The sequence below is a fragment of the Euprymna scolopes genome, chromosome 16, assembly GCF_053919585.1.
Source record: "Euprymna scolopes isolate OS-2025 chromosome 16, ASM5391958v1, whole genome shotgun sequence".
NCBI classification, from domain to species: domain Eukaryota; kingdom Metazoa; phylum Mollusca; class Cephalopoda; order Sepiida; family Sepiolidae; genus Euprymna; species Euprymna scolopes.
This window is the reverse complement of record NC_136497.1, coordinates 26,041,889-26,069,853: the sequence shown is the minus strand read 5'-3', so window position 1 is coordinate 26,069,853 and position 27,965 is coordinate 26,041,889. Positions and strand designations below refer to the sequence as shown.

The 27,965-nt window shown below is 35.4% G+C and overlaps 1 protein-coding gene across 2 annotated transcripts in view; it reads right to left on the bottom strand.

Annotated features, from left to right (window-relative positions):
• The window catches only part of LOC145295891 (uncharacterized), a 163,690-nt gene that overhangs the window by 112,740 nt on the left and 22,985 nt on the right, over positions 1-27,965 (bottom strand). The window contains exons 1-3 of one of the 2 annotated variants that reach the window (XM_080141645.1): positions 18,533-18,823; positions 17,775-17,830; positions 10,230-10,369 (exon numbers count right to left, since the gene is read on the bottom strand). In XM_080141645.1, the coding sequence (XP_079997771.1) occupies positions 10,230-10,369; positions 17,775-17,830; positions 18,533-18,555 (219 nt within the window). In that variant the 5' untranslated portion in view covers positions 18,556-18,823. Of the gene's footprint in view, positions 1-10,229; positions 10,370-17,774; positions 17,831-18,532; positions 18,824-27,965 lie in introns of those variants that run through there. The other variant, XM_080141644.1, reaches the window with a different exon arrangement.

Here is a 27,965-nt window from a genome sequence, read left to right as displayed (position 1 = left end):
AACAACCAGTAAAAGTAAAATCGATAGATCATCCCTATAAGTGTATTTTTACACATAAGAAAAACGTTTATGCGTTTTAACGGTAATTTGGGAATAATAATAACTTTATAGTTAAATATTTAGAGATTCATAAACAATCGAAATCGGTAATTGTATCAGAATTGGGAATTTAGTATGGAATCGGCAATTGTATTGGAATCTGGAAAAATATTGGAATTGTCCTATCACTAATATATATACATATATATGCATGCATATACATATCTATACATACATATACATATGCTCCTTGACAGAGGTTTGCTATCTCTTCAGTTAAGTGTTGTGCGGTTGTGTGCACATGGGTGACTTTTTAATCCAACTTTAGTCCTACATGAACGTACACATATGTGACATAGAAAATTTCCTTCTTGTAAATATGTTCGCATGATAATATTCTGAATCCTTGAATGTCGTGTTAGGCCACTTCTAGATTTGTATATTAGACCACAAATATGACAACTTAGCTGTGCTGTAATAGCCTCCTCATATGACTTTCGTTCTTGTCTTTGATTGTGTGATTTCTGATCTTTACTCCTGATCTCAAATGGAACATGTACATCAAATTTGTTTCCAAGGTCGCAGGAAAAATGGTGGGATCATTCTACTGCTCCAGTAGATATATCGCTGCTGATACAATTTTCTTCCTCTGTAAGAGCCAAGTACATCCAAGGATGGAGTACTGTTTCCACATCTGGCAGGAGTTGTGAGAAGCAACTTATCCTGCCTTGACAGAGTTCAAAATAGACTTTGCAGCCTAGTGGGGAATACTCTTTTCTCTTCACTGCAACCTCTTTCCCACAGAAGAAACATTGTGAGCCTGGCTCTGCTTTATTTTCATGTCAAGTCTGAGATCCAATCTATGGCCCTTCTCGCCAAACTTTCACAAAAAACACTTGTCTATCTGAAGCCACTATCAATAATTTCCCTCACTCTTTATCTGTGCCTAAACGTAAACATAGATTCCATGAACAAAGTTTCTTTCTTAGAACTGAACGCCTGTGGAACTGTCTTCCATTTCCCTGCTTTCCAGCTGACTACAATTTGGTTATCTTCAAGTCCAATGTAAACAAGTTCCTGATGAGCTGTCCCTTTAAGCAATCCAATTTGCCAAATTTCCATTACTAACGATTACTACGATATTGTCCCATTGATTACAATACACTCATTATCCCTTATCCTCGAGTTACCTCCTGTTAATGTAGACATTGGTTACCTCCCTTGCTTCAGTTACATGGTTACCTCCCTTGCTTGTGGTGATATAAATAGGAGTCGGCCATCTTGGTTTAGTCAGTTCGTTCGTACAGTTTAGACAGACTACAAGTGTCTCAACAAATGGTAGCAGAGATATCCCTCTGTGTGCGACAAAACGAAAAAAAAAAAAAAAAAAAATTTTTTTTTTTTGTACAGCTTGTCTGTAGCACTAGACAGATCGGATATCGGATATGGCAACTTCGAACAAACAACCTCCATTGTTGGAGGGGGAGGATGTTTACGAGAACTGGAAACAAGACGTTGAAATGTGGTCGTTGTTCACGGATCTTTCTGAGGAAAAAAAAGGGCCAGCAGTGTTTTTGACGCTACCACCGAATATTAGAGAATGTGTCCGTGAATTGCCAACAAGTGACATCGGCGGACGAGATGGCTTGAAGATCTTAATAAAGAAACTGGATGACATATATTTAAAGGATGAACACACGCGCGCTTACATGACTTTTAAGGAATTTTACACTTATAAAAGACCGTCAGGTACCAGTATAAATGACTTTCTTGTTCGTTATGAGTTTTTGTACCAAAGATTAAATAAATTCTACATTATTCTACCGGAAGGAGAGCAAGCTTTTCTTGTTTTGAACGCGGTTAACATATCGGAAGAGAACGAAAAATTAGCGCGGACAACGTGTTCTGTTTTGACGTATCAAAACATGAAGGAATCGATAAAGAAAGTATTTGGTGACATTTATCGTGATGAAAATGTACCGGCAGTGAAATCAGAGCCCGAAATCGTCAACTATAATTATTCTAAACCGGGTAACAACAAAAGGCGTTTTCGTCGAGGACAATCTAATCCATGTGACCGAAGTGGAAACGTGTTGTTGTGTTACAAATGTCAGTCTCCGAATCATCTAATTAGAGAGTGTCCTAGAAATACGCCCAGGTTTACGGAAGCGACAGAACAAATACACATTACGTTGTTCATTCAAGAAAATATTTATTTGAACAGTACAAATGAAAAAATCTCAAATCTTGTAAAGGAAACATTTGGAATGGCAGTCTTGGATTCTGCTTGTACTCGCACACTGGCTGGCGAAGTGTGGCTTGATGTTTATTTAGATACTTTAAATGAAAGTGACCTGCAACTAGTGAAGTATACGAACTCAGACCGGAGTTTTTGTTTTGGTGATGGAGTGGCTGTCACAGCAATTAAAGTTGCTAAATTTCCGGTTACACTCGGAGGTATAAGAGTTTATATCGAAGCAGATATTGTGAAAAACGACTTGCCTCTTCTATTAAGTCACAAATCAATGAAGACAGCAGGAATAGTGCTAGATTTCCGGAAAGATATGTGCTGGATTTTTGATAAATGTATTGAACTAAAGACCACAACTTCAGGGCACTATTGTCTCCCCTTACCAAATAAGTTGTTGGATCATAGTGGTACTAAGAACATTGTATTACATGTTCAGAATTTTGGTCAGTGTTCTTTCACAGAAAAAAAAAAAAGCAGAAAAACTTCATCGACAGTTTGCTCATGCCTCGAAGGAAAAACTTGTTTCCTTGGTTAAAAAAAGTGCCAAATTCAATGACAAGGAATTTATAAAGGCGATTGAGGAGGTTTGTGAAAACTGTCAAATTTGCCTTAGATTTAAAAAAGCTCCACTACGACCGGTTGTGGGATTGCCTCTTGGCAATAGATTTAATCACACAGTTTGCATGGATTTGAAAGAGTTCATCCACAATGAGGTGTGGATACTACATCTCATTGATGCCGCTACCAGGTATTCAGCGGCAACATTGATCAAAACAAAGAAGAAGGAGGAGATCATCAAAAACATCTTCATGATGTGGATTACCTATTTCGGATCTCCTGTTCGTTTTCTGAGTGATAATGGGGGTGAATTCAACAACGAACACTATAGACAGATGAATGAAAAACTCAACATAGAGACCTGTACTACTGCCGCAGAAAGTCCATTCAGCAACGGTACTGTAGAACGTCATAATTTGATAGTTGCTGAGGCAATGAAAAAAACAATTGACGATGAGAAGTGTGAACCTGAAATTGCCTTGGCATGGGCTATTTGTGCAAAAAATGCCCTCCTCAATTACTCTGGACACAGTCCAAATGAACTTGTATTCGGTTTCAATGTAAATACACCCTCAATTCTGACAGACCAGTTACCTGCTATGGAGTCCTCTACTACAAGTGACATGGTGAGAAAAAATTTAAATGCTCTCCATAGTGCAAGGAGAAACTTTTTGGAAGCTGAGTCCAGTGAGAGAATTAGGAGAGCTCTCAGGTCTAATGTCAGAACTTATGCTGATGAAGATTATGCTACCGGAGACCAAATCTATTATCGGAGGCAGGGTTTTAAAGGATGGCGTGGTCCAGCAAAAGTGTTAGGCAGAGAAGGCCAGTTTGTCTTAATCAGACATGGCGGAGCATTTTATAGGATGCATCCGTGCCAATTGATGAAAGTGAATAAAAACAACGAAAAAAGAACAAAAAAAGCTGAAATGCTGGGAAACACTACAGAAGGGAAGAATGAATACCTTTCAGTTGAGGAGGAGGAGTTGCAGAATCAAGTGGTAGAAAGTGAAGATATAGACAGAGAAGAAGTTGTTGATAGTTCTACCAGTTTAAGAGATAAGACTGAAAAACCTGGCCGAAATAAGACCATAACTTATAAAATAAATGGAAGTGAGGAGTGGAAGAAAGGAAAGGTTATGTCAGTACAGCCTAAATCAACTGGCAAATATAGTCATTGGATCAATATAGAACCTGAGGATGAAAACGAGGATCAAGTTTGTATCAACTGGAATCATATTGATCATTGGAGAGAAGTGCCCCAATATACTGAACAGGAAAATGTAGTCCTGCTCACCGCTGAACAAGAGCAGTCGAAAGCTGTAATGGATGCCAAGCATAAAGAAATAAAAAACATGAACACCTATGAAGTATTTGAATGTGTGCCATACACAGGTCAAAAAACAATATCCACAAGATGGGTGATTACTGAAAAATTCAAGGATAATCAGAAAACAATGAAAGCTCGCCTTGTAGCACGAGGCTATGAAGAAAATAGTAATCTGAAAACGGACTCCCCAACATGTAGCCGTGAAGCTATGCGAATGGTCATGCTAACCGCATCAATAAAGAATTGGATGCTGCAGACCATAGATTTTACCTCAGCCTTTTTGCAAGGTGGTATTTTAGAGAGAGATGTGTACCTGAGGCCACCATCTGATGTTTGTCCTAAATCTCAAGTGTGGAAATTAAAAAGATGCATCTATGGATTGAATGATGCTCCACGGGCATGGTACAAGAGAGTTACTCAGGCTTTGATTGAATTAAAAGGAGTAGCAAGTGCTTATGATAATGCATTGTTTTTGTGGCATGATATTAAAGGAAATTTGACTGGAATTCTTGCTATGCACGTGGATGATTTTGTTTTCTGTGGAAACACAGAGTTTGAAAGGGATGTGATTGCAACATTGAAAGAAAAATTTAAGGTGGGATCTCATGAAAGTGGAACATTCAAATATGTTGGACTGAATGTTAATCAACAGGAAAATGGGATCACTGTAGAACAAGATCTATATGTATCTTCCATATCTCCAATAGAAATAAGCAAAGGGAGGATACTGAGGAAAAATGATGAACTGAATGAAGAAGAAAAGCATGAGTTGAAGAGACTTGCAGGTCAGATGATGTGGGTTTCAACTCAAACACGCCCTGATATAGCTTTTGATGTGTGTAAAATGAGCAACACTGGAAAGCATCCCAAAGTAAAAGCCTTATTTGAGGCGAATAAAGCCTTATCAAAATTGAAATCCAAGAAGGGTTCTATAACATTTCCAAAATTGGGAAAGCCCTCAGATTTACACATTTTGTGTTATACTGATGCCTCTTATGCCAGTCTGGAAGATGGATCTTCACAGGGTGGTTTTGTTGTCTTTATTGGAGGAAGTACTGACAAAATGGCCCCCATGTGTTGGGCGTAAAAGAAATTGGACAGAGTGACAAAAAGCCCATTGGCCTCAGAGACTCTTGCTCTGAATGAGGGAGCTGATGCTGGTGTTTTGACTGCGGTTATGATACAAGAGGTATTTCAGTTATCTAAATTGCCAGACGTTCTCTGCAAGACAGATAATGCATCACTTGTGGAGACATTGAATTCCAACAATCTGGTAAGCGATCGACGATTGAGAATAGATGTAGCAAGGCTGAAGGAAATGAAGAGTAGAGGGGAGATACAGATAGAATGGATCAAGGGTTGTGATCAGGTCTCTGATTGTTTGACCAAGGCAGGAGCTTCGTCTGAGCTTCTAAGGGACTTGTTAAATCAGAAATAAATTATTCACTTGAGGACAGCAGCAATGTTAATGTAGACATTGGTTACCTCCCTTGCTTCAGTTACATGGTTACCTCCCTTGCTTGTGGTGATATAAATAGGAGTCGGCCATCTTGGTTTAGTCAGTTCGTTCGTACAGTTTAGACAGACTACAAGTGTCTCAACAACCTCCGGCCTTGATAAGTGATGACTCGTTTGTAAAAAAAACATTGTAACGAAGCCAATGAGTTGTGTGCAGCAACATCATCTCATAAATGTAACAAGCCAGTGCACAAGGTGACATCACAGTGAATGAAGGGAAGGGAAAGAAAAGCTGAAAAAAAAAGAACCACGTGGGCGACCAGAAGACTTGGAAGCACAAGTCAGTATGAAAGGAACTTTTAATATGGGCAAAAAAATGGTTGGACGACCATATATCATGAAGCGATCTGCATACATAACAGCAGAAGGAAAAAGAGATTAAAAAACCCTGCATTGCAGGACAATGAAGTGAAGACGGCGTGAGAGATTTGAAACCCGCCTGGCAATAGGACAAGCAGATGTGTCGATGCGAGTTGAGAAAAAGTATGTATTCGACACAGTAGAATTTTGTCAACTCATAGACTTTTGCAATAAATTGTGTAGAAAGAAGTTCAGTCGCATTTCCTTTTTCCTTTACTTTTTTTTTTTTTTTTACACAGTGATCACCACTTATCAAGGCCCGGAAGCCACTCAGGGATAAGGGTTATTGCAAGCACATTACGTTAGTGTGGAGATTTGATGAAGTGTTTACTTAAGGGGGCGGTTCATTAGGAATTTGTAAACGTTGGACTTGAAGACATCCAAGTTGTAGTCCGGTGGGAAGCAGGCAGACGGAACAGAGTTCCACAGGCGTGCAGTTCTAAGAAAGAAGCTTTGTTCATGGAATCCGCGTTTTGATTTAGGCACAGATATAGAGTGGGGGAAATTTTTCACAGTGGATTCAGCTAGACGGGTGTTTTTCGTGAAAGATTGGCGAGGGGGGACCAGAGATTGGAGTTCAGACGAGCACCTGCCATGGAAATAGCGATAAAACAAGGATAGGCTCGCACCGTCTCTTCTGTGGGAGAGAGGTTGCAGGGTAGAGAAAAGGGCATCCCCCACTAAGCCACGAAGTCTATTTTGTACTCTGTCAAGGCAGGATAGGCTGTTTTTAACAGCTCCTGCCCAGATATGGCAACAGTATTCCATCCTTGGACGTACTTGGCTTTTATATAGGTAGAGAATTGCATCAGTAGTGAGATATCTTCTGGAGCGGTAGAAGGATCCCACCATCTTTCCAGTGACCTTGACAACAGACTTGATGTACGTGTTCCATTTCAGATTAGGAGTAAAGGTCAAACCCAGAAGCTTGTCAAAACACGGGCCTCACCCAGACGAGAGCCATCCATCACAATTGATGCCAGATGGGGATCAGAGCGTTGATGATATAAGGATAGGAGTTTGATTTTAGATGCATTAAAGGTAACCAGCCACGTCTTCCCCCATTGAACCATGCGCTCGAGATCAGAGGAGAGAGAATCAGAGAGAACTTTGTCATTTACAGCCTTTGATGTGTTGCCGTAGATGGTCGTGTCATCAGCATAGATGTCAACGAATGATTTAAGTATGTGTTTAGGGAGGCCATTGATGTAGATCAGGAAGAGAGTTGGGCCCAGGATTGACCCCTGAGGGACTCCAGCATTTATATTGCAGGCCTCCGATTTTTGTCCATCTACCACTACTCTTATGAGCCTATTGGAGAGAAATGATTTAATGATTAAGAAAACATTTCCAGTTATACCGTAGCTGGAAATCTTGTGAAGTAGACCATTATGCCATACCTTGTCGAAGGCCTTTGATATGTCAAGAGTAATTGCCCTAGAAAGGAAGCCTTTGTTTCTTTGTAAGACTTTCATATACAATGTTTGGGTATGAGTTATAATGTAAGGATCCTATTAAAGAAGACCACGTTACATTGTGGCAACTTAATAGTGTACAGTGATTCCTATAAACGCTAAATAGTAAATGACTACAATTGCTTTCTCCACTTTGTTGGAATTCGCTTTCTTCCTCACTCTCCTAAGCAAGGAAGTTTTCACAAGAATGTGTGCACACAATCAATGAAAATCATTCCACCTCCTCCAAATAATATGTTTATGTGTAAGTAATAAGCCAGTGCTAACTTAAAAATCCTATAAGACCTGGTCGACAAAATCAGCTTTCTCCAGTAGTCACCAGCCGCACCTACCTGGAAAAACCCAAGAACGTCCGCTACCTCCCACCCGTGCCTTTGAGTCAAGGGAGGCAGGAAGGACTCAATGACTCACAGATTAGTCTTATTCATTTCGCACACATATTCCTACAGAATAAAACGAATTGCAACTCACAGATATACACACATTAACAAGAACAAGGTAAACGAATGCACATTCACATGATGATGATACTGATGATACTGATGATACTGCCACGCTGCCAAATACTAACGTATGTATATTACTTCCACAGACAAATTATCTCACTCTATGAATATTTTGACTTGTGACTACTGACCCAACATTGTATTCCACAGCGTAACCTGAAATAAACGTATCCTAGGGCCACCGTATCCCGAGGTTCTACTGTATATGACTTGGGTGTAATCAGCTAGAATGGAAACCCTAACTCATACAGCTCTCCACCCTCATTTCTTAGCCTCTGAGTCATGCCCATACATACATAAATTTACCTGTGATCTCTTTGTTAAAAGATGGAATCACCCGATCGTCGAAGACAAGATTCAAGCAAGCAAACAAGCAAAGACGACCGAACGGTCCACAGAGTTTTATAATTATAGAGATTTGCACTAAAACTTGATTTTCTTTCCAGAGTTCATGTATATAGCTTTCACATAAAGTGCAACAAAATTATTTATGTAATCTACAAGCTATGATAAACTTATCTATCTATCTGTACTCCTATAAATTCGTTTTTCTTTTGTGTGTATTGATAGGTTCATTGGACATGGATCTAACTTAATAACTTGATTTGATTCCAAAACAATAAATGTTAAGGTGTCATAATACCGGTCAAAGTTAAAAAAAGTGACCGTTTTTTTTTTTTGCTCAACATACACTTCCAAACACCCGGGCAACGCCGGGCACCCATTGCTAGTTGTATGATAAAGTTTAATCTACAGCAAAAATAGAATCATCTTTGAAGTCATTTGCTTTTCATTTATGTTTTTGCTTTTACCATTTTGTTTTAAAAAAATATTTACTTTGTGTATTTTGATATAAATTCATTTTTAATGTTCCGGCATACAACATGTAGTATTTTACATTGATTTGATGATTTTCGCATTTACATATTTAGATAATAAAATAGATACAGTCCTGGTCAAAATCATAAGATCACTTAAGAAAGTAAGCGTTTACGCATATTATCGAATTTTTAATCAAACAAATGTCTGAAGCCATTGTCAAAAGGGAAAATATGATAGAAAAAAAAAATGAAATCTGCTTCATTCGAAACCTTAACCCTGATCTAATAATTATTTAAAAAAAAACAAACATTTTCACCTGGTCAAAATGATAAGACCACTTTAATAAAATCGGCTAGTTTTGAAAAAACGAATACGAAAAGCTTTCTATGTTGATTCCATGAACAAAGCTTCTTTCTTAGAAGTGCACGCCTGTGGAACTCTCTTCTTTTTGTCTGTTACCCACCTGACTACAACTTGGATGTCTTCAAGTCCAACATAAACAAATTCCTGATGAACCGCCCCCTTAAGTAAGACACTTTATCAAATCTACAATACTAACGATTACTACAATACTATCCCATTAATTACTGTACACGCGTTAACCCTTATCCCCGAGTGGCTTCCGGATCTTGATAAATGGTTACTGCCATTTAAAAAAAAATGGTTCTAAAGTTTGTCGCGTACTACCAGGTACTCACACCATTAGGCATTGCCCACTTTCTCTTTCAATTGCACCAAAAACCCAGTGCCCCTCCTTCCAAAGTCCATAATGATGTTTCGGTGGAAATATTTGCTCTTATCTATTTGCTTATCTGTTTTCAAAATAAATTAATCTAAAAACTAATCCCATACAAAACATATGTACGATTTCTGTATGAAATGACTTGACGATAGGTGTGCCATACAACACAGCAATCAACCAACATTGCTTAAAATCAAGGACGTGCAGAGGTGTGGTGGTGCAGAAGTAAAGGCGGCAGGTCCAAGCACCTGCCACCTTTACTTCTGTTTTAAAAGTGTCCTTTTCAGATGAATGTACTATAGGCCTGTGTTCCACCGAAACACCATTTTTTTTTTACTTGAGCACGTGCCCTGAAAAACTTCTCTGCACGCCACTGCTTAAAAACGCATTTATTCCGCATGGAAACAAACTACATGGTATTTATATTTCCTGGAAAATATTTAATGAATGGTTTTTTTTTTCTTACGAATTTTTCCAACAATTCTGAAAATAATTAACTCGTTTATTAAATAAGGATTTTCATACAGACATGATCAACATGGCAGCATGTTTGTTTTCATAGTCACACTAATAAAAGGCGTTGTTCGTACATTGCGATGCCAAACAATAAACAACTGAATGTTCTTACCTTCTCTTCTCTATAGCCTTTCAAACTATAAGAGTTGAGTCTATTATCTTGTTCCAACGGTTGAAAATGGTAAGGATATTTGGTCTTCTTCCATTCCATAAAATCGTTTTGTAAATTTTCGAATTCTTCAGAAGCACTGCCTGCAAAGGAAATAAAATAAAAGCATTTTTAAAAAAGATTTTCTGAATTTTTGAGATGAGGATTGATAATTTGTATCATTGGAATTGCTATTCTCATCTTGAATGTTATTTACACAACGTTTCGGTAGTTGTAACCTCCAGTTTTTTTTTTCAAGTCTATCCTGTGAAACTTGGGAATCTTTCTGTCGAACTCGAGAATCTACATGCAATTTTGACTGAAACCATTTATTTAATCCACAAGGATAACACGCTTTCATTCCGTCAGCCACACCTAAGTAGAAGTCTTAAGTAATTTGCAATTGTTTTCTTAGATAATGTCTTAAATTAGCGTCGCTAAGAACTTGTCAATTTTACCAAGGGCAGATAACTCTGTTAGTCTTAAATTAGTGTCGGTTCAACTTCAGGCAGCTTATTATTTTAAGCCAAGTACAGTAATATATAATTAATTGTTTTACTTTTTCTTTTCGTTTAAAATATAAACTAGACTTCATTAAAAAAATACTAAACTTTTTAGTAATAATTATTTACTATTAATGACAAATTTAAAAGGAAATATCGTTCAGAAATTATTTATAAACAATTTTGGGTAACTTACGCAACCTGTTTTTCCTTTACAGTTGTGACCTATTTGTGTTCAAGAGGGTTTTATATCTAATATTTAAAAGAAATTTGAAACATTGATTTTATTTCTATAAAAATCAATAAAAAAGGTAAGTTTGAACAAGATTGTAAAAAAATTCAAGAAAAAATTGAATACAAACATTAATTTAAATTTAAATAAAAATAAAAAAAATGTTTAAACAGGATAGGATTGTTTAATACAACAAATAAGACGTCCAAGAATGTTATTTTTATACATGTTTCGCGATAAAAACTCAAATATGTAAGATTGGAACAGATCGTGTGAGGTTCTATATTATCTTTTCATTTTCCGTTTTGCCCGTCGGGTTCTTTTATGTTTTGTGTGTGGATGGAATTTCGCTGGTTTACCACACTATCGTGTGTATATACGCCAGAATTAATTTGATCAATTTGATCATACAAACGCCATGGGTCGCCGATTATACGTGTATCAGGTAATATCCACCATTCAATAATTGGTTCTAAAGTTTGTCGCATCCTATCGGGTACTTACACCATCAAGCATCGTCCACTTTCTCTTTCAATTGCACCAAAAAACCAGTACCTCCCCTTTCAAAGGTCCACGATGATACTTTCGGTGGAAAAACTTGCTTTCATTTATTTCGACCGCGATGTGCTCACCATTATCGTCAGTACCAACAAGTTGCTGTGGATTATTCTCTATAAACTCCTGGCACACTTCTCTAATAAAATGACAAAAGTCGACAATTGTATTTTTATTACAGTCAACTTCGCAGCATATATCACATTGAGGATAATCTTTGGATCACATGTAAAGGATTAAATAAGTTGCTGTAACTTCAAATGGCTTCTTTGGAAAAATGAACCATCACGTATGGATTTCGTAAAATTACAACTGTTGCACCCCCATCGAAACCCATAAACACCCTGTGCATAGGAATTTACCTTGCATAAGTTATTGCATACCCCACAATACCGTTTTCTTATTATCGCCCGCATGGAGAATTGATCCTTCAACCTCCTGGAGAGTATCAATTCATAACGACTCATAGCATAACGGATAAAGTAGTAAGTAAAATTCAGTTGTAAGCGACACTTTTCTAGAGGTTGAAAGTTCAATCCTTAGTGCGGCCAATGCAATTGTGACTTAAGATTTCTACACAATCATGGCTGATGGATTAAATGAAGGGTTCTGTTCGAAATTCTGAAAATTCTCAAGTTAAACAGAAAGATTCGTGAGTTTGCACCTGAAGAAGGTCGGAGATTATATCGTCTGAAACATTATGCCAATAACAGTAAAGATTAGGAGAGTAGTCCGAATAATCTAAACAATACAAACGCATCTAGAAATAGTTTGGCTGTGATTGCTTCAAAACAAACTAATATTATTTGATAAGTGTTAAAATGTTAACATCCTTATGTTGTTGTTACGTTGTACACATTTTTTAAAAATAATTTTGTTACCTTTTTATTTTCACAACGCTTTAATCGATCCAATCTTTGACCTTCTTCAGGTATATCTTGTCGAACTCGGGAATCTTCCTGTTGAACTTGGAAATCTGCATGGAATTTAGAACATAACCTTGTATTTAATCTATGGAGATAGCATGTTCTCATTCCATTAGCCATGACTGAATAAAAGTTCTAAGTAATTCTCAATTATATTTTGAATTTTGCCAGCATTGAGGATTGAACCTTCAAATGGATTAAATTTCCGAAAAAATGTAACTTTACAACTGAATTTTACCAAATACATTATCTTCTAAACCACGTGTGTCTGTGGACAAAAAGATAAATTAATTTAAGGTTTCTGTTCGAAATTTCATGCAGATTCCCGAGTTTGACAGAACGATTCTCGAGTTTGACAGAACGATTCTCGAGTTTGACAGAACGATTCTCGAGTTTGACAGAACGATTCTCGAGTTTAACAAGATATACCTGAAGAAGGGCGGAGGTTCCATCAACAGCAACATTGTGCAAATAACACACAGTAATTTGAAGAATGCAAAGAATACACGATTTTTTATGTTTCAGAATCTATATATATTAATACCATAGTATTTTTAACATACGTATGTACGTACGTGTGTCACGATTTCCATTATTCGATCGGGAGATCCTATTTATTAAAAATGAGGACAGTAGGTTATAACAAACTACGAACATTAAATTATTAGTATATAGATATACTAATTTAATGTTCGTAATATGCTATCAGTTTCTATTCTCCTTTTTAATAAATAGGATCTCCTGATCACCGAAGATGCAATGTACAAATAAAAAGTAAAATAAAAATAAAAATGTCTTTTTGAGCCGTACATTAACCTAAAATATACATTTTTGGGTTTCTTGCTAGGATCTAAAGGTAGTAACTGTTTTTTTAAAGCTAGTATAATGATATTGTGGGATTTCCGTTCGCGCCGAGCGTCCATACAATAGAAATATGTCACTTCTATAAGGATATTGGAGATAAACCGTAATAACCAGGTATATTCTGACACTGCATTAACCCGATTACTAAGATAAATACTTTTACAGTTTTAACAAAAAGGGCTAGAATAATATTGCGGGGTCTCCATTCACGCTGGACATCCACAAAATGCCAAGCAGCAATATATTACATATGAAAGATGCCGCTGTGGAATTTCCACAGGTCCCGCAAATTTCTCTCATTATTTGGATCATTTAGACGTCTAATCACGCTTCAAATATCAAGCTTACACGTTTTTGGATGATGTGGCCTCGGACATTTTTCGGCTGCATCTAATTGAACTCAAATTCCATAATCACATGGCATAACAGATAAAGTTGTGAAGTATCAATTCTAACTGGCAGTCTTTTGGAAATTCGACATAAAGGTGTTTCTCCATTTATGGACCCCTGATTTTCATAAAGTTACTCGGGTGTGCCCGGCAGATGACCGGAATAACCAGAAACGGCCGGACGAGCCTTACTACAAAAAAAAAAAAAAAAAAAAAATTATTACACCTCCCTCCCCATGTTCAGAATGGCGACGACCATTGAAATTCATTAAGTAATACATTTGAAAAAAAAATGTCTTAATATCCAACGACCGTTTCCGGTTCTTCCCGTAATCTGCCGAGTACACCTGAGTGACTTTGTTGGTTGGTTGGTTGGTTGGTTGGTTGTTTTTGTTTTACGGCATATCAACCTTTTTCAGGTTATTTAATGCCGAATCTAGTTATTTTGAGGAACGATTTTTTTAATGGAGTATATTTGTTTTTTTTTAAGTCGGATTCTATTTAACCCATAGTTGGGACCCTAACATGTACTACCACTCCAGGTCAGAGTGGACCTGGGAGCAATGGCAATTAAAGGGTGGCTCCACACCTCCCAAGGCCCGCAGGGTGGGGCCTCACCATCGGATATAGTTTTAGGTCATATCCAGGACCTGAGTGACTTTGTGGAAATCGCGGTTTGATAAATGCAGAAGTATCAGAATATTCCTGAATTCGACAAGGGTCACTTGACAAAGGTCAGAGATTACATAAGTCAAAACGTCAGAACGGCTAATAAGATGAGAGTAGTAGTCCGATTAATATAAATAATACAATTTTTTTTTTAAATTTACATTTTCTGTTTGTGGCGAAAAATTGAATAGAAAAAAAAAAAAACAATTGATCTTGTTGTTATCCCTCAATTTATCAGTTTTAGATGAGTGCTCAGGAAACCATCTTGCCAGGAATTACCTCTTCCACCTGAGGAAGACCAGGATGTTACCTGCTCCCTTTCGTAAGTGTAAAAAGAAATAAAGAGGAGTGATGCTTATGTTGGGTGAGCTCCACCGTCGGGGGATGAACGAACCAACATGAGTGGAGCGGGGCAGATGGTATTTATGGTAGGGGTGGGTGAGTAGAAGGTAGTTTCAAACCTATAAAACAGGTTCTCTCATTCTCTTCTGCGTCGAGATTTTGTTATCGTCGTGACCGACCAGGCGACCGACTATTTGAACTTTGCTTCTGCAAACATTTTGATACTAGTTGTTACCAGACCCTGACAGTGCAGGCAATTGAACCTATGGCTAAACGCCTTTAGAAACTTTTGCATCAGCAATCACTAATTCTCAAGTGCCATGCTAATTACTTATTATTATTATTATTATTATTATTATTTTTTGCAGACTGTTATCCTCATCTTCATAGTTGTTGTTCCACCACGTTTCGGCCAAATCATTCTCTGGCCTTCTTCAGGGATAGTAATGCTGAGTCTTCTAACTGTACCCCCCAGAAATTACTGCCTTCCATAGTTGTTGTTGTCTCACCACGTTTTGGCCAACTAATCCTTTGTCTTACTTGGCTAGAATTGAAACCGCTATCTTCAGACAATGCTCACCTGGGACCATAAAGACTCAATGATATTCCGAAGGCCGTTCTTAACATGGGGAAGTTAGGGGTGTTTATACTACGCTGGGGCAGGTCGTAAAAATACCTATAATTATACCAAATTAGATCAATATGTGCTCGTTGTCCAATCTCCAAACCGTGTTTATTCCGAAAGCCGTTCTTAACATGGGGAGGTTGGAGGTGTTTGTGCCGAAAGGCATTTTCTTATTTTCAACCTCCCCATAATCAACTTCTTAAAGGTAAGTCTTCGGGTGGTCCCTCAGTGCACTTTCACCATATTTTCTTACCTCGGGCTACTAGACTTTGGAATCCTCTTCCTGTCTACTGACTGCTTTAACTTGCAGAAGTTTAAATGTAATGTGAACAGACACCTCGCTGTTCAACTCTCCTTAGTCCCCTATTAGACACGATTCCAAATAGTAACCCCTGTAGCGACAGCTACGTACGGCTGCAACAAGACTTCGGAAGAGATATTTTCATTGCAATCACCGTTTCAGAGAACACTGATATCAGAACGCGCAGGATTGCAACGTCGTAATTTGCCCAACCGCACACATGCGATAAAGGAACTACGTTGCGCTCCACACGCAGTAATACCACAAACAGATGTGAATGTTCAAGAACACCAATATATAAGGTTTCGCCGGCGAAAATCAAATCAGTTTAGTTTTATTCTAGTTTCTTCTCTTGTTTCCTCTGAGACTGGAGCTAAAGTAACTCCGCCTTAGAAGGCGTTGAAATACCCTGTCTTGAATTTGCGCTAAGCAAATGAACCTTAATTCTTATCATGGAAAATTACCACAGCGAACGAGAATTATTTATTCTTTTCAACAATGCTATTTCGAACTACTGTTTTTTTATGTGATGAACACATACACATGTATGATGTTTACATGGTTTCATGACTTTCTTTTCCTCTAAAAAAAAGAAATAACCACGTGTGTCCTTCTGTTCATAAAAATCAGTAATCTTGAACCTAATGCCCTTTTAACGAAACACTCATTTAGTTAAGTCAGCCTAATGAACATTTATTGCAAAAAACCTTGGAACGATTTGAATTAAAATTTCTTTAATACGTAAAGAAATGTTATTTCATTTTACTACAGCGATCTCAAGTTCTTTGTCAAGTGTCGTTGTTTTTCGGAAGTTATTCACATTTTTTAAAAAATTTTATGTGTGCGGAAATGGATTGGTGGAAGCCGTTTGCAAATCGGAGATTGGTTAAGTTTACTTTTAACGGTCCCGTGGATACTCTACTACTTTCGACTTCTAGAGATTCCTGCACCTGCAACCTTAGTCTTTAAAATTGATAGATCCCGATTATGAATTGGCGAACTCACACACTTAACCTATACTCTTTATGTTGGCAATATGTTTGGCGTGAAAATAAGCAAAAAAGAAGAAAAAAAAATGTATTTATTATTTAATTATTGGAATTTGAGTAATTTGTATAGTTTTATTATTTTTTTTATTTACGGACTATTATCTTCATCTTTTGTAGTTGTTGTTTAACGACGTTTCGGCCAACTATTCCTCTGTTAACTGTGACGGGATAGGGATGGTGAATCTTTTAAACTGTAGCTTTAGCAACTACTAACTTCCATAGTTGTCGTCTCACCGCGTTTTGGCGGATTACTTTGGTCGGCTTTAGGTAGGATTGAAACCGCTTACTTCAGACAATGCTCACCTGGAACTGAAGAGATTCAACGTCTGTATCCATTGTTCTGCGGGCGTTCAAGGTTGGATTTTCTGGTGTTATGTCTCCAAGTTTTTTTTTTTTTTTAATTTATCTGATCTCCAATTGTCGAGTCCGTACCGAATGGTATATATTTTTTAATTATTGAAATAATTATTGAAATAGTGAAACAACAACTATAAAAAAGATGAGGATAATAGTCCGAAAATAAATAAATAAAATATACAAATTACTCATCTAAAAAAAATTCCAATAATTAAATGATATATACCATTCGGTATCGACCAAACAATAGAAGATCAGACAAAAAAACAAAACAAAACAAAACAAAAAAACAACAACAAAAACTTGGATTTATAAGACCAAAATATCCAACCTTGATCGCCCCTTTCGGGGCCTGTGGCGCTGTGGATAAAGACGTTGATCTCTATAATTCCAGGTAGGCATTGTCAGAAGATAGCGGTTTCAATCCTACCCAAAGCCGGCCATAATGTTAGTTGGCCAAAACGTGGCGAGACAACAACTATGGAAGGCAGTAATTACTGAAGATACAGTTAAAAGATTCAGCATTTCTGTCCTGTCGCGGTTAACAGAGGAGTAGTTGACCGAAACGTCGTGAAACAGCAGCTATGAAGATGATGGTAATAGTCCGGGAATAAATAAATAGAAATTAAGGTAGTAAGAAACTTGTACATTGAAGGGATTAAAGCGATGTGCTTATAGTAATTTTGTCATATCTTACCTGATGTTGACGTCGGTAATAGCAGTAAAGAAGCTAATAAGAAGGTCCATTTCACTCTGAAAAAAAAAATTAAAAAAAAAATTACTTTAATAAAAAGAGCCCCCATCACCTTTAAGCTAACTTTTAAAATGATCCTACGGGTTTTCACTGATTAACACGCTAGATTTAGCCACCCAGATGAGGTAGATAACGAAACACGTATCAGTGAATAATTATATACATATATATAACCTTTTTTATTGTATGACTTAAAAAACAAATTTTACAAAATTAAACTTTCCTAATGAATCTAAATAACCATTAAGTTATAGACTTTAAGAACTTTTTGAATTGTCTCCCATCTGAATTCTTCAAAAATGAAGGCAAAAAATGTCCTTCAAACCTAAAATGCGCATCTGCCAAAAAATTATTTGAAAAGAAACAAATTTGTGAAAAAATAAAAAGTCAAAATCAAGTTCAGTCCGTTTTTGTTTATGCGCTTCGTCAGCTGGTCGTTGTATTTAACGACAAATGCCCTGGAAAAGTCACTTCTGATTAATGTTTACCAGTTTTAAAATATGCAAACGAACTTGGCCGTTTTTTTTGTTCTTTTTTTTCACATTAACAGAATATTTTAATACTGATAAACATTAATCAGTAGATATTTTTCCATGAGACCCATCGTGAAGAACAGCGATCAGCTGACAAAGAATGTAAACAAAGACAGACAGAACTTGATTTTAACCAAATAAAATTACACAGAGAAAAAGCAAACTTACGAAGATGTATAGAAGGACCACATGTTAAAGGATAAGTTTGATAAAAATAGAAGCAGTAGTCAGTGTCGCTTCGTTGATTAAATAAAAAAAGAGGAAGAGGATTTGGCAAGCATGCTGTCACTTCGAAGGTGGTTGGGGAAAAAAGGGGGTAAAAAGAGGCCGTGGATATGCGCGTCACACGATTTTATAACGGTTCCCATGAGATTAAATCAATAAATGGTTGACTGTCCTGACACCACGTGATCGGAGACTCGAAGCATTAAGAATAAAACAACCTTAGCAAGTGTGTTTGAATAATTGAAACACGTAAGCATTATTATATTATTACGAGAGTTGTAAATAGAAATCGATCGAAGTCAGTAAAGTCAGTCAGTAAATGCAAATCATACTTAAAAAAAAGCATGATTTAGGTCGATTTTAATAATCGACCTAAATCATACTTTAAAAGAGTTTGATCGATTTATATTTGCAACTATTACAAACAAACACACACACACACACACACACATATATATAGTCATCCATATACAGTACTGTTTCGTTGTATCATAACTCATCAGTCCGGCTAGATATAGACTTTTTCCCAGTCGTGGATCGAACCTACAACCGTCGCATTGACAGTCGGCAGCTCTCAAGATCAGACCAGGAATCAGTGCCGTAAATGATTCTCCTCGAGTGTGTATTAAATCCACATCCGCCCGTCACAACAGTGCTCTAACCATCAGCTTGTTTACAAACAAATTAATAGTGGGCTTCGCTTAATAGCTTAAATGAACTTCGGGTGAAATTATATTTATAAAGTGCTCAACCCAAAGAGGGGAGGGACTTTAATTGTCATATATATATATATATATATATATATATATATATATATATATATATATATATATATATATATATATATATATATACACATTTTTGTGATTCAATGTATTCAAAAAAATTATGACGTGAAATGTTTGAGTTTCATATCATATATTTTTTATTATTCTATGTAAGGCAAAGAATATATTAGAAATATTTAACACCTTATCCTATAGGGTTTCGATGTCTACCATCTCTTCAGAGGAGAAAATATTAGCAAATAGCTATAATGGTATACACTCTATTTGCTAAAGTCAGAGAGACATGGAAAATCATTATTGAAAAAAATTATTAAAATTGAATGAGTCTACATTGCTTTCAAAGACAGTAACCTCGGATTTTACCGTGCAATTAGGATGTAAACTTTTATATTTTTTCCTTAATTTCCCTTACTCTAGGACTTGTAATGGCTCATTCAATTTTAATAATTTTTTTTCAATAGAAAATAGATGGTAGACATCGAAACCCTATAGGATAAGGAGTTAAAATATTTCTAATATATACTTTGGCTTACATAGAATATTAAAGATCTTTTGATCTGAAACTCAAACATTTCACCTCAAAAATTTCTTAAATTTATTGAATCACAAAAATTTGATTTATTTGCTCTATCTTGTATATCGGGCCATTCTTATTTAGATGGGATAATGCTTATAGAATATTACTGCCAGTAATATTTTGTAAATCTTATAATCACAGGTTTCCATACAAGCTGATTCTTGGATAATTTTATTCTGAAGTATATATATATATATATATATATATATATATATATATATATATATATATATATATATATATATATAGACCGTTAGTACTATAGTGAATTCGAGAGAGCAAGTTGATGTAATGATTGCAGGTTATTAAATGAATTACTGACAAAATAGTTTTCTAACGAATGATAAAAGATAAAATTAAATATAAAAAATTAAATATAAAAAATTATATATATATATATATATATATATATATATATATATATATATATATATAAGAATGCTATTTAAGATTTGGAATTATACTTTACATAAATTTATTGTTCGACAGATAAATAAGAAATATTAAGATTTTCTTAATCCGCGGAATTTCAAAGAAATGCGTCTTCTCATCAGAGGGAAGGTATTAATGAAGCTATGAATTATCTGGTATTGGTATAAATTGAAACTTCATTATATGAAAACAAGACATAAATGCAAAAATGTATACATACATACATACATACATACATAATTCCAGGTTAATATTTTTCAGAGGTAAAGCAACCAATGAAGTTTTAAGCAAGTTACTTCAAGAGTGCCCAATATCGAAGTAGGGTAAGATATACTTTTCATTTGTTTTACATACATTACTGAGTAATTTTCCTCAACCAGTTATAAATAACCAGAAAACTTTTCAGGTAATATTGCTTATGAAAAAGTTCAGGCAGTAAATACTAACTAAACTTTTGTATAAGCAATGTCGCCTGAGGAGATATCTAGTTATTTTATTATTATACAATTATAAAATTGATTAATCAAAACACGCTCATGAATGTGTAGTGACATATGAATGCTTATGTAAAACAAACAAAAAGTATAATATATATATATATATATATATATATATATATATATATATATATATATATATATATATACTAGCAGAAGTACCAGTCGTTGACTGGGTTCAAAAACAGCCTACATAAAATGGACTGCGATTGATTAAAATATGATAGGTTATGAAAAGGAGGGGGTTGTAAAGAGATAGGTTTTGATACTCAAAAATTTTACCCTAAGCGAAATATGATGAAAGTAAAGATAATTTTCGTGAAAATATATTTTTTATATCAACTTTGTTTCCATTCGTAGCCAAGAGTGACCAACAAAATGATGTTTCCTTACAAAGAGAAAATGTTATATATATAATAATATAAATATACAAGAAATACATGTTACCATAGTAAATAAAAGTTAATTTTACGGTAGAAAAGTTCATTGGTTTGTATTTTTAAGTAGTTTGTAAAAAATGTTTTTTGAATTCACGAACCGGTTTAAAAAAATCGAAATGGCAGCGACTTTGAAATGGAGAGCCCCGTTTTCAATTTGAAGGAGGGAAACCTGAACATTCTGTGTTAACAATTTAAGAGAGTTCCGTCAACGTAAGGAATATCTATAAACATATTTTACTGTTTTCCGTTATTTTGTGCTTGAGGAATATTTGATTATGGCATGTGTAGTTTATATAAAAATTCATTTAAGTAGTTATCGCCTCAAATTTCGTTTTAATTTCGGTTCGCTGAAATTATTTCAAGTAAAGAGCATTAAAAACTATTTCAAAACAAACAAACAAACGTAAACTGAACTTTTATTGACTATGGTAACATTTATTTCTTGTATATTTATTTTTTCGGATAGTCGTTTGTTGGCTTTTCTGTTAAACAATCTTACTAAATAATATCGATGAAATATCGAAAAGCAAAGAAACAAAAACAGTTTTGAAAAATAATGAAGCATTACTTACTTTAGTAAAATAACCAGAAACAGAAAAATGGGATATTAAAAAAGTAAACACGTAATTACATTAGGTTTTTAAAGCAAAGAATCGATATAAATATGAATAAGAAGAAAATGGCGCCCTTTTCAAGCAGAACAGCTTCGTTTCAGTTTTACAGTATTGAACGGTGTAGTATTGCGCCGTCGGATTCAAGGTTGTACTATTGTAATGTAAAAAAACACGCAGAAAGGTTTGTAATCAACTGAATTCCTTCTAGTACACTGACAAAAAAGGTTAAACAGATATATAAATAAAAATAAAAATGTTATGTAAATGTTTTTAAAAGGACTCGTAGACACGGGGGCAAGATTTTTCCTTCTTTTGACACGATAACAAGTAATGTTCTTATTTTTTTTATTATTTATTTATTTACCTATTTTCGAAAGAGTGCTCCGTGCAAGTGGAGAAGGAAAAACAGACTTATGCAAAATTTGTGTCGAGAATTGTCTAAAGTGAATTTATTCGACACAATATGATTCAACTCAAAAAACATGAATTAAGATTAAAGTTAAGGTTTTATTGTGGACCCTCACCCCTTTTAAAAAACCTTGTTAAACTTTGTGACATATTTTTATTCTATGGAGTTTTAATAGGCGCGAACGAACACCCCATAATTTTGTTATACCATATTTCTTCAAACTGAAACATAATTATCAATCCCAACCGAATTAAAAAAGTTCAATACACAATAGAGAGTAGAGATTATTATAAGAGAAAGAAAATTAAAGCTGTAAGTTGAACTTTACAATCAAAATCTATTGTTCGACTGAATTCTCCAAAAAAAACAATTTACAAAATCATTATAGTCCTTTGTAAATTGGTTTTTGGAGTATTCAGTCGGACAATAAACTTTTGATTGTAAAGTTCAACTTACAGCTTTAATTTTCTTATTTTCTTTCTCTTATATATATATATATATATATATATATATATATATATATATATATATATATATATATATATATATACTAGCAGGGGTGCCCGGCGTTGCTGGAGTGTTTGGAGGTGTATGCTGTGCAAAAAAAGCAAAAAAACAAAAAAAATGCTTAATTTTTTAAAACCTTGACCCCTATTATGACCCCTTAAAATTTATAGTTTCGGGCTCAAATCACTTTATTAAGTTAGATCCATGTTCAAGGAACCTATATCTAAAATTTCAAGTGTCTAGACCCAAAATTGTCGGAGGAATTTGGTAGAGTTCTTAAAGGTCAAATCGTTGAAATTTGACCCCTTAACAGCCAAATTTCTGGCTGACACCCATCACATCGATTTTCCCAAATCTCAGTACCCGGTATTTCAAATTTCGAGTCTATAGACTAAAAATTGACAGAGTTATTGCGTAGGGAAATGTACACAGACAGACACACACACAGACACACAGACAGACAGACAGACATACACGTTCACTTTTATAGATATATAGATATACTTTTTTGAATAGCACGGGGCACTGCTTACCAAGGCCCAAAGGCCACTCGAAGATAAGTTATAATGAGTGTCGGATAGACGATGCAATAATAGATAGAGGTCCTAATTAATTCGGGACTGTATTCTCAAATTGGGCGACCGAAAAATACAATTGCAAATTACTCTAATAATTTTCGTAAGAGTCTGTACACTGGAACCATTTGTTTGCTAAAATATCGATCATGTTAAATTTAAAATCATTTATGTTAGAACAACAACAAAAAATGTAATGCTGAGTAACCGTTTATCGGGGCCCGAATGTTAATAAAGGTTAATGGGTTTGTCAGGTGGGTTGTGAAATTGTGACCTTGAGGATTGGAGACGATCGATGAAACTGGGCAAATTTTGATTATTTGATGGAACGGTTCAACAAGAATTTATTTACATTGGACTTGAAAAATGACCATCTTGAATATAGCTAGGAAGCATCCCTGTAGTATTCTTTGAAAAGAAACTCTGCTCATGGAAGTTCCGTTCAACTCCAGGTACACATAAAAGAGAGACAGCATATGCTTTAGGCAGGTTGAACCAGCTTACTCCAGAGGAGAAAGTGGCATGAGAATATTAACTTAACACACGACCTCCAGTCGAATGTATATCCCGGTCAGGAGAGATGACGAGGTTAAGTTTTTGCAGTTGGCCATATATGTATACATAGGAAGAAAGCAATGTCATTTGCAGAGATTATAGCTCGACGAGTTTTCGTTATGAATGTTTTTTTTTTGGGGGGGGGGACTAAAGATTAAAGCTCAGTCGAGCATCCACTATAAATCCAATTTGCGCTTGTTTTTATTCTTATTAGTACCAAGAAACTAAGATTTAAAGTTTATAAATTTTACTAATTTTAAGAAATAGGTGTACACTGAAAAACGTGTTTCATTAAAATATTGGTTATATTAGGTTGAAACACTGTATTTTAAAACATAAAAGCTGTAAAACTGACGAACATGAAATATTTTAGTTTTCGACCACGTGTTTGGATAGCTCTCTCACACACGTGTCTTTTGAATACACGCGCGAAGGTTGAAATGAAGAAGGAAATAAAAAATAATGACAATATATATATATATATATATATATATATATATATATATATATATATGTGTGACATGTTCGTCGATCGAACTATGATACACGACAGAAAAGGTTACCGTTCTGTTTTTATTCCTTTCACCTCGGGCAAGGCATATTGTCACTTAAGAACTACTATTTGGAATCGTTTTTTCACAGACAAATATGGGGAGTTGAGCAGCGAGATGTCCGTTCACAAGTATATTTACATTTCTGCAGGTTAGTACAGTCAGAGAAACAGGAAACAGAGAGGAAATTCCAGCGTCTAGCAGTCCGAGTAAAGCAACAATTACATTAGAATGCTTTCTGGCTTCTAGGAATTTCAACAGTGAAGGGGTGGAATTTTGCTGCTCGTCGGGTTAAGTCAGAGGTATGTACATCGAGGGGAGACAAGTGCCTTAAGTTCACCATATCATAATCTTCTAAAGCATTTGTAAAACAAGCACATTAATGCAGCATTGCAGTGATGAAACAGATATTGGAGTTTGGCCGATATTGTGGGACCAATTCGATTTAAGATTCCTTTTTGAACCCTGTCTAAGAGTAAGAGACTAATAGTAGATGCACCAGCTCAGATGTGACATGGGCGAACTGTGGCTTTGTAAAGATATAGGATTCTCTTCAGTATTAGTAATTTGCAATATCCTCAATGAATTTGTTCCAATTCACGTGGCCTGTGAATTTTAGGACGAGGAGTTTGAAAGATGGGCTCTCAGGTAGATAATATATTCCTAACATGTGTGCAGCTAAATAACTTATAATTATTTATATTTTATACATTTTTTAGCACTCTCTGTTTTTTTATTATTGAAAATAAGATCAAAGTATTGGGTAGATGAGAAGGGCAATTAAAGAATGTTCAAACCTTTCAAATGCAACCTTATTAATAGCTCAATAATTATTAATTGTACTCGATACTGTTGGAGAGTTCTTTTGTGATATTACTGATATCCCCTACCCAAATGTTAAGGATTAAAAAGAAGAAACATTTTAACAAAAATAGGATCAGTATATGAAGTGAGGTTAGTAGAAAAACAATGGGAGGTACTTCACTAAGGTACCCAATGGCATCTAACATAGGATTGTTAATCAAGGTGTGGCAGTGCATGGAAAAAAAACCGGACAAAGAGATCAATATATTTAGAATTAGTTTACGGACAGTTTTATGAGCGAGAGTGAATTATGCGATAGTTTACGACAGTTACGGCTGTTTACAGAAGTTTTGGGTTAACGATAGTTAAGCTTAGTTGACAGATGGGACAGTTGAAGGTAGGTTGCGGTTTGGACCAGACCAGAACAGTTTTAGGAGATTAAGAAGAGCTGACGTCAACCGACGACAAAGAAGACTTGACGGACGACTTAAATGTTGATGTTAGTGTTTAGAAAGTCGTTTTACACGTAGCCAATGCTCACCCTCAGCAATCGCTAATGAGTGAGAGACGATAACACGGCAAGGACGAGATGTGAAGCCGTCGGGGTCGGCGATTGTTATCGCGCAAGAGGGAACACATTGTTGTACACATTTTTGTTTCACTTTTTTTTTTGTAAATTATGTCAGTTGTACTTTTACTAAATAATTATTATCAAATAATTGTTTTGAAGATGATTTAAAAAAAAAAATAAAATTAATCATTTCTTTTGTTAAATTTTTGCTGTATTGTTTCGATGCTTACCATCGATCTCAAGAGACAATGGATACTCCACGTAAGGGTAGCTGCGCGAACAATTGTGAGGAAGGGTTGCACGCTCCCTAACCATACCTATTCTGAATCGGCACTGGAGAAATGCTAAACGACTGGAAAAAATGCCGAGATAAGCGGAGAGCACATACAGCACCCGGAATACCCTAATGATCATCGATTTTAGTACTGACCAGATACAACGTTGCTTAACTTTGGTGATCTTACGGGAATCGGTATGTCAACGTGAATCATGCCGTATATTGCTTAGTCACCAAATTATTAATTGAAAATTTTGAACATTGAAATAATTATAAAACTATAACTTATTTTGATAAGTTTATGTTATGTAAATAAGGGCATGTGGCGCAATGGTTAAAGCACTTGGAAAAATCAATTGTACAAAGTGATATTCTCCTGACAGTTGAAGTTTCAATCCTCAGATACTGAAAAAATACAATTGCGAATAACTTAGGAGCTCTATCCAGTCATGGCTGACGGAACAACAGCATGCTACTCCCGTGAAGTAAAGAAAGGGTCCCGCCAAATTCACGAGCTCGACAGAAACATTCCCGAGTTCGGCAAGATACACCTGACGAAGGTCGGAGGTTACATTGACCGAAATGTTGTGAAAATCACACTCAAGATGAGAATAGTAGTCCGATGAATACAAATAATACGAATAAGCAATCCTCAACTCAAAAATTCAGAAACGTCTTATTTAAACATATATTTATAAGATTATTAGACGTAAATAACTTTGAAATCGTAATAGTGCTCCTGGTTTCGGATAGAGTATTTTGGTGATAGTAACGTCTTTTACAAGTGCCAAGAACAGTGCTAACAATTAATGTACATGTTTTTATATTGGTGAATGAAAAAGATGGATTAAAACATGAATGCGTGTAAATGGGTCACCAGTTAGCAAGTGCCAACCCAGCAACGAAAGTTTTAAAAATGAACCGATAAAACGTGATTTAATGAATCAATTATATTTATATCAACAATTTTACAATGTAAATATACTCGAGAGACTAAAGTTTGCAGAGAAGTTTTAAAGCTCTCGATTAAGAAAGTTCGTTTCAAAATCCTTTGTGTGTATGCGTGTGTGAGTTTACCTTCTGGATAGTTAAGTTCGCTGGAGATATAATTAGTAAGATTAAAGGTATTTCCATCGATTGGCGTTGTTTATATTGAGACTCAAGACGCATCGCAAGTGTCACTCGGAAGAATTCTGAACTTTTTTTTTATATATAGAAGTTTCTCAGTTCGCACCGACTTGTTAATCTGATACACGATTGCTACTTTTGGAGTTTGAAATGATTTTTATCGATTGAAAAATATTTTGAGTTACCCCATTCCTGTGAAAACTATTTACTTTTGGAGTGATGAAGAAAGCGAAATTCATCGAAACGGTCCAAGAAAAAGGTTACCAATTATAGTCATTTGCTTTTTAGACTTCGCCCAAATCGCGTCCCGATGGAAAATCCAACACTAAACAATCATGAAAAAAGTGGAAGGGAAAGAAAGAAAAAAGAGCAAACGGAACGAACAAAGAAAGTTTAGTAATAAAAGTAGTTTAGATCAGCTCAATAATTTTTGTATTCCCATTTGTCACGCACATCAAGTTTTAATCTAGCATAGAATCATTACATCTTTTTAAATAAATGACGATTTGCTAATGATCTTTTTTACCCAAAAGTGACTGCTTTATTAAACTTTTTAAAATCTTCGAGATTTCTATAAAATTCGCTAAAGTAATTAATTTTTTACCTCAAAAGATTAAACCTGTTTAATCGTTGAAAATAAATTGAAATACA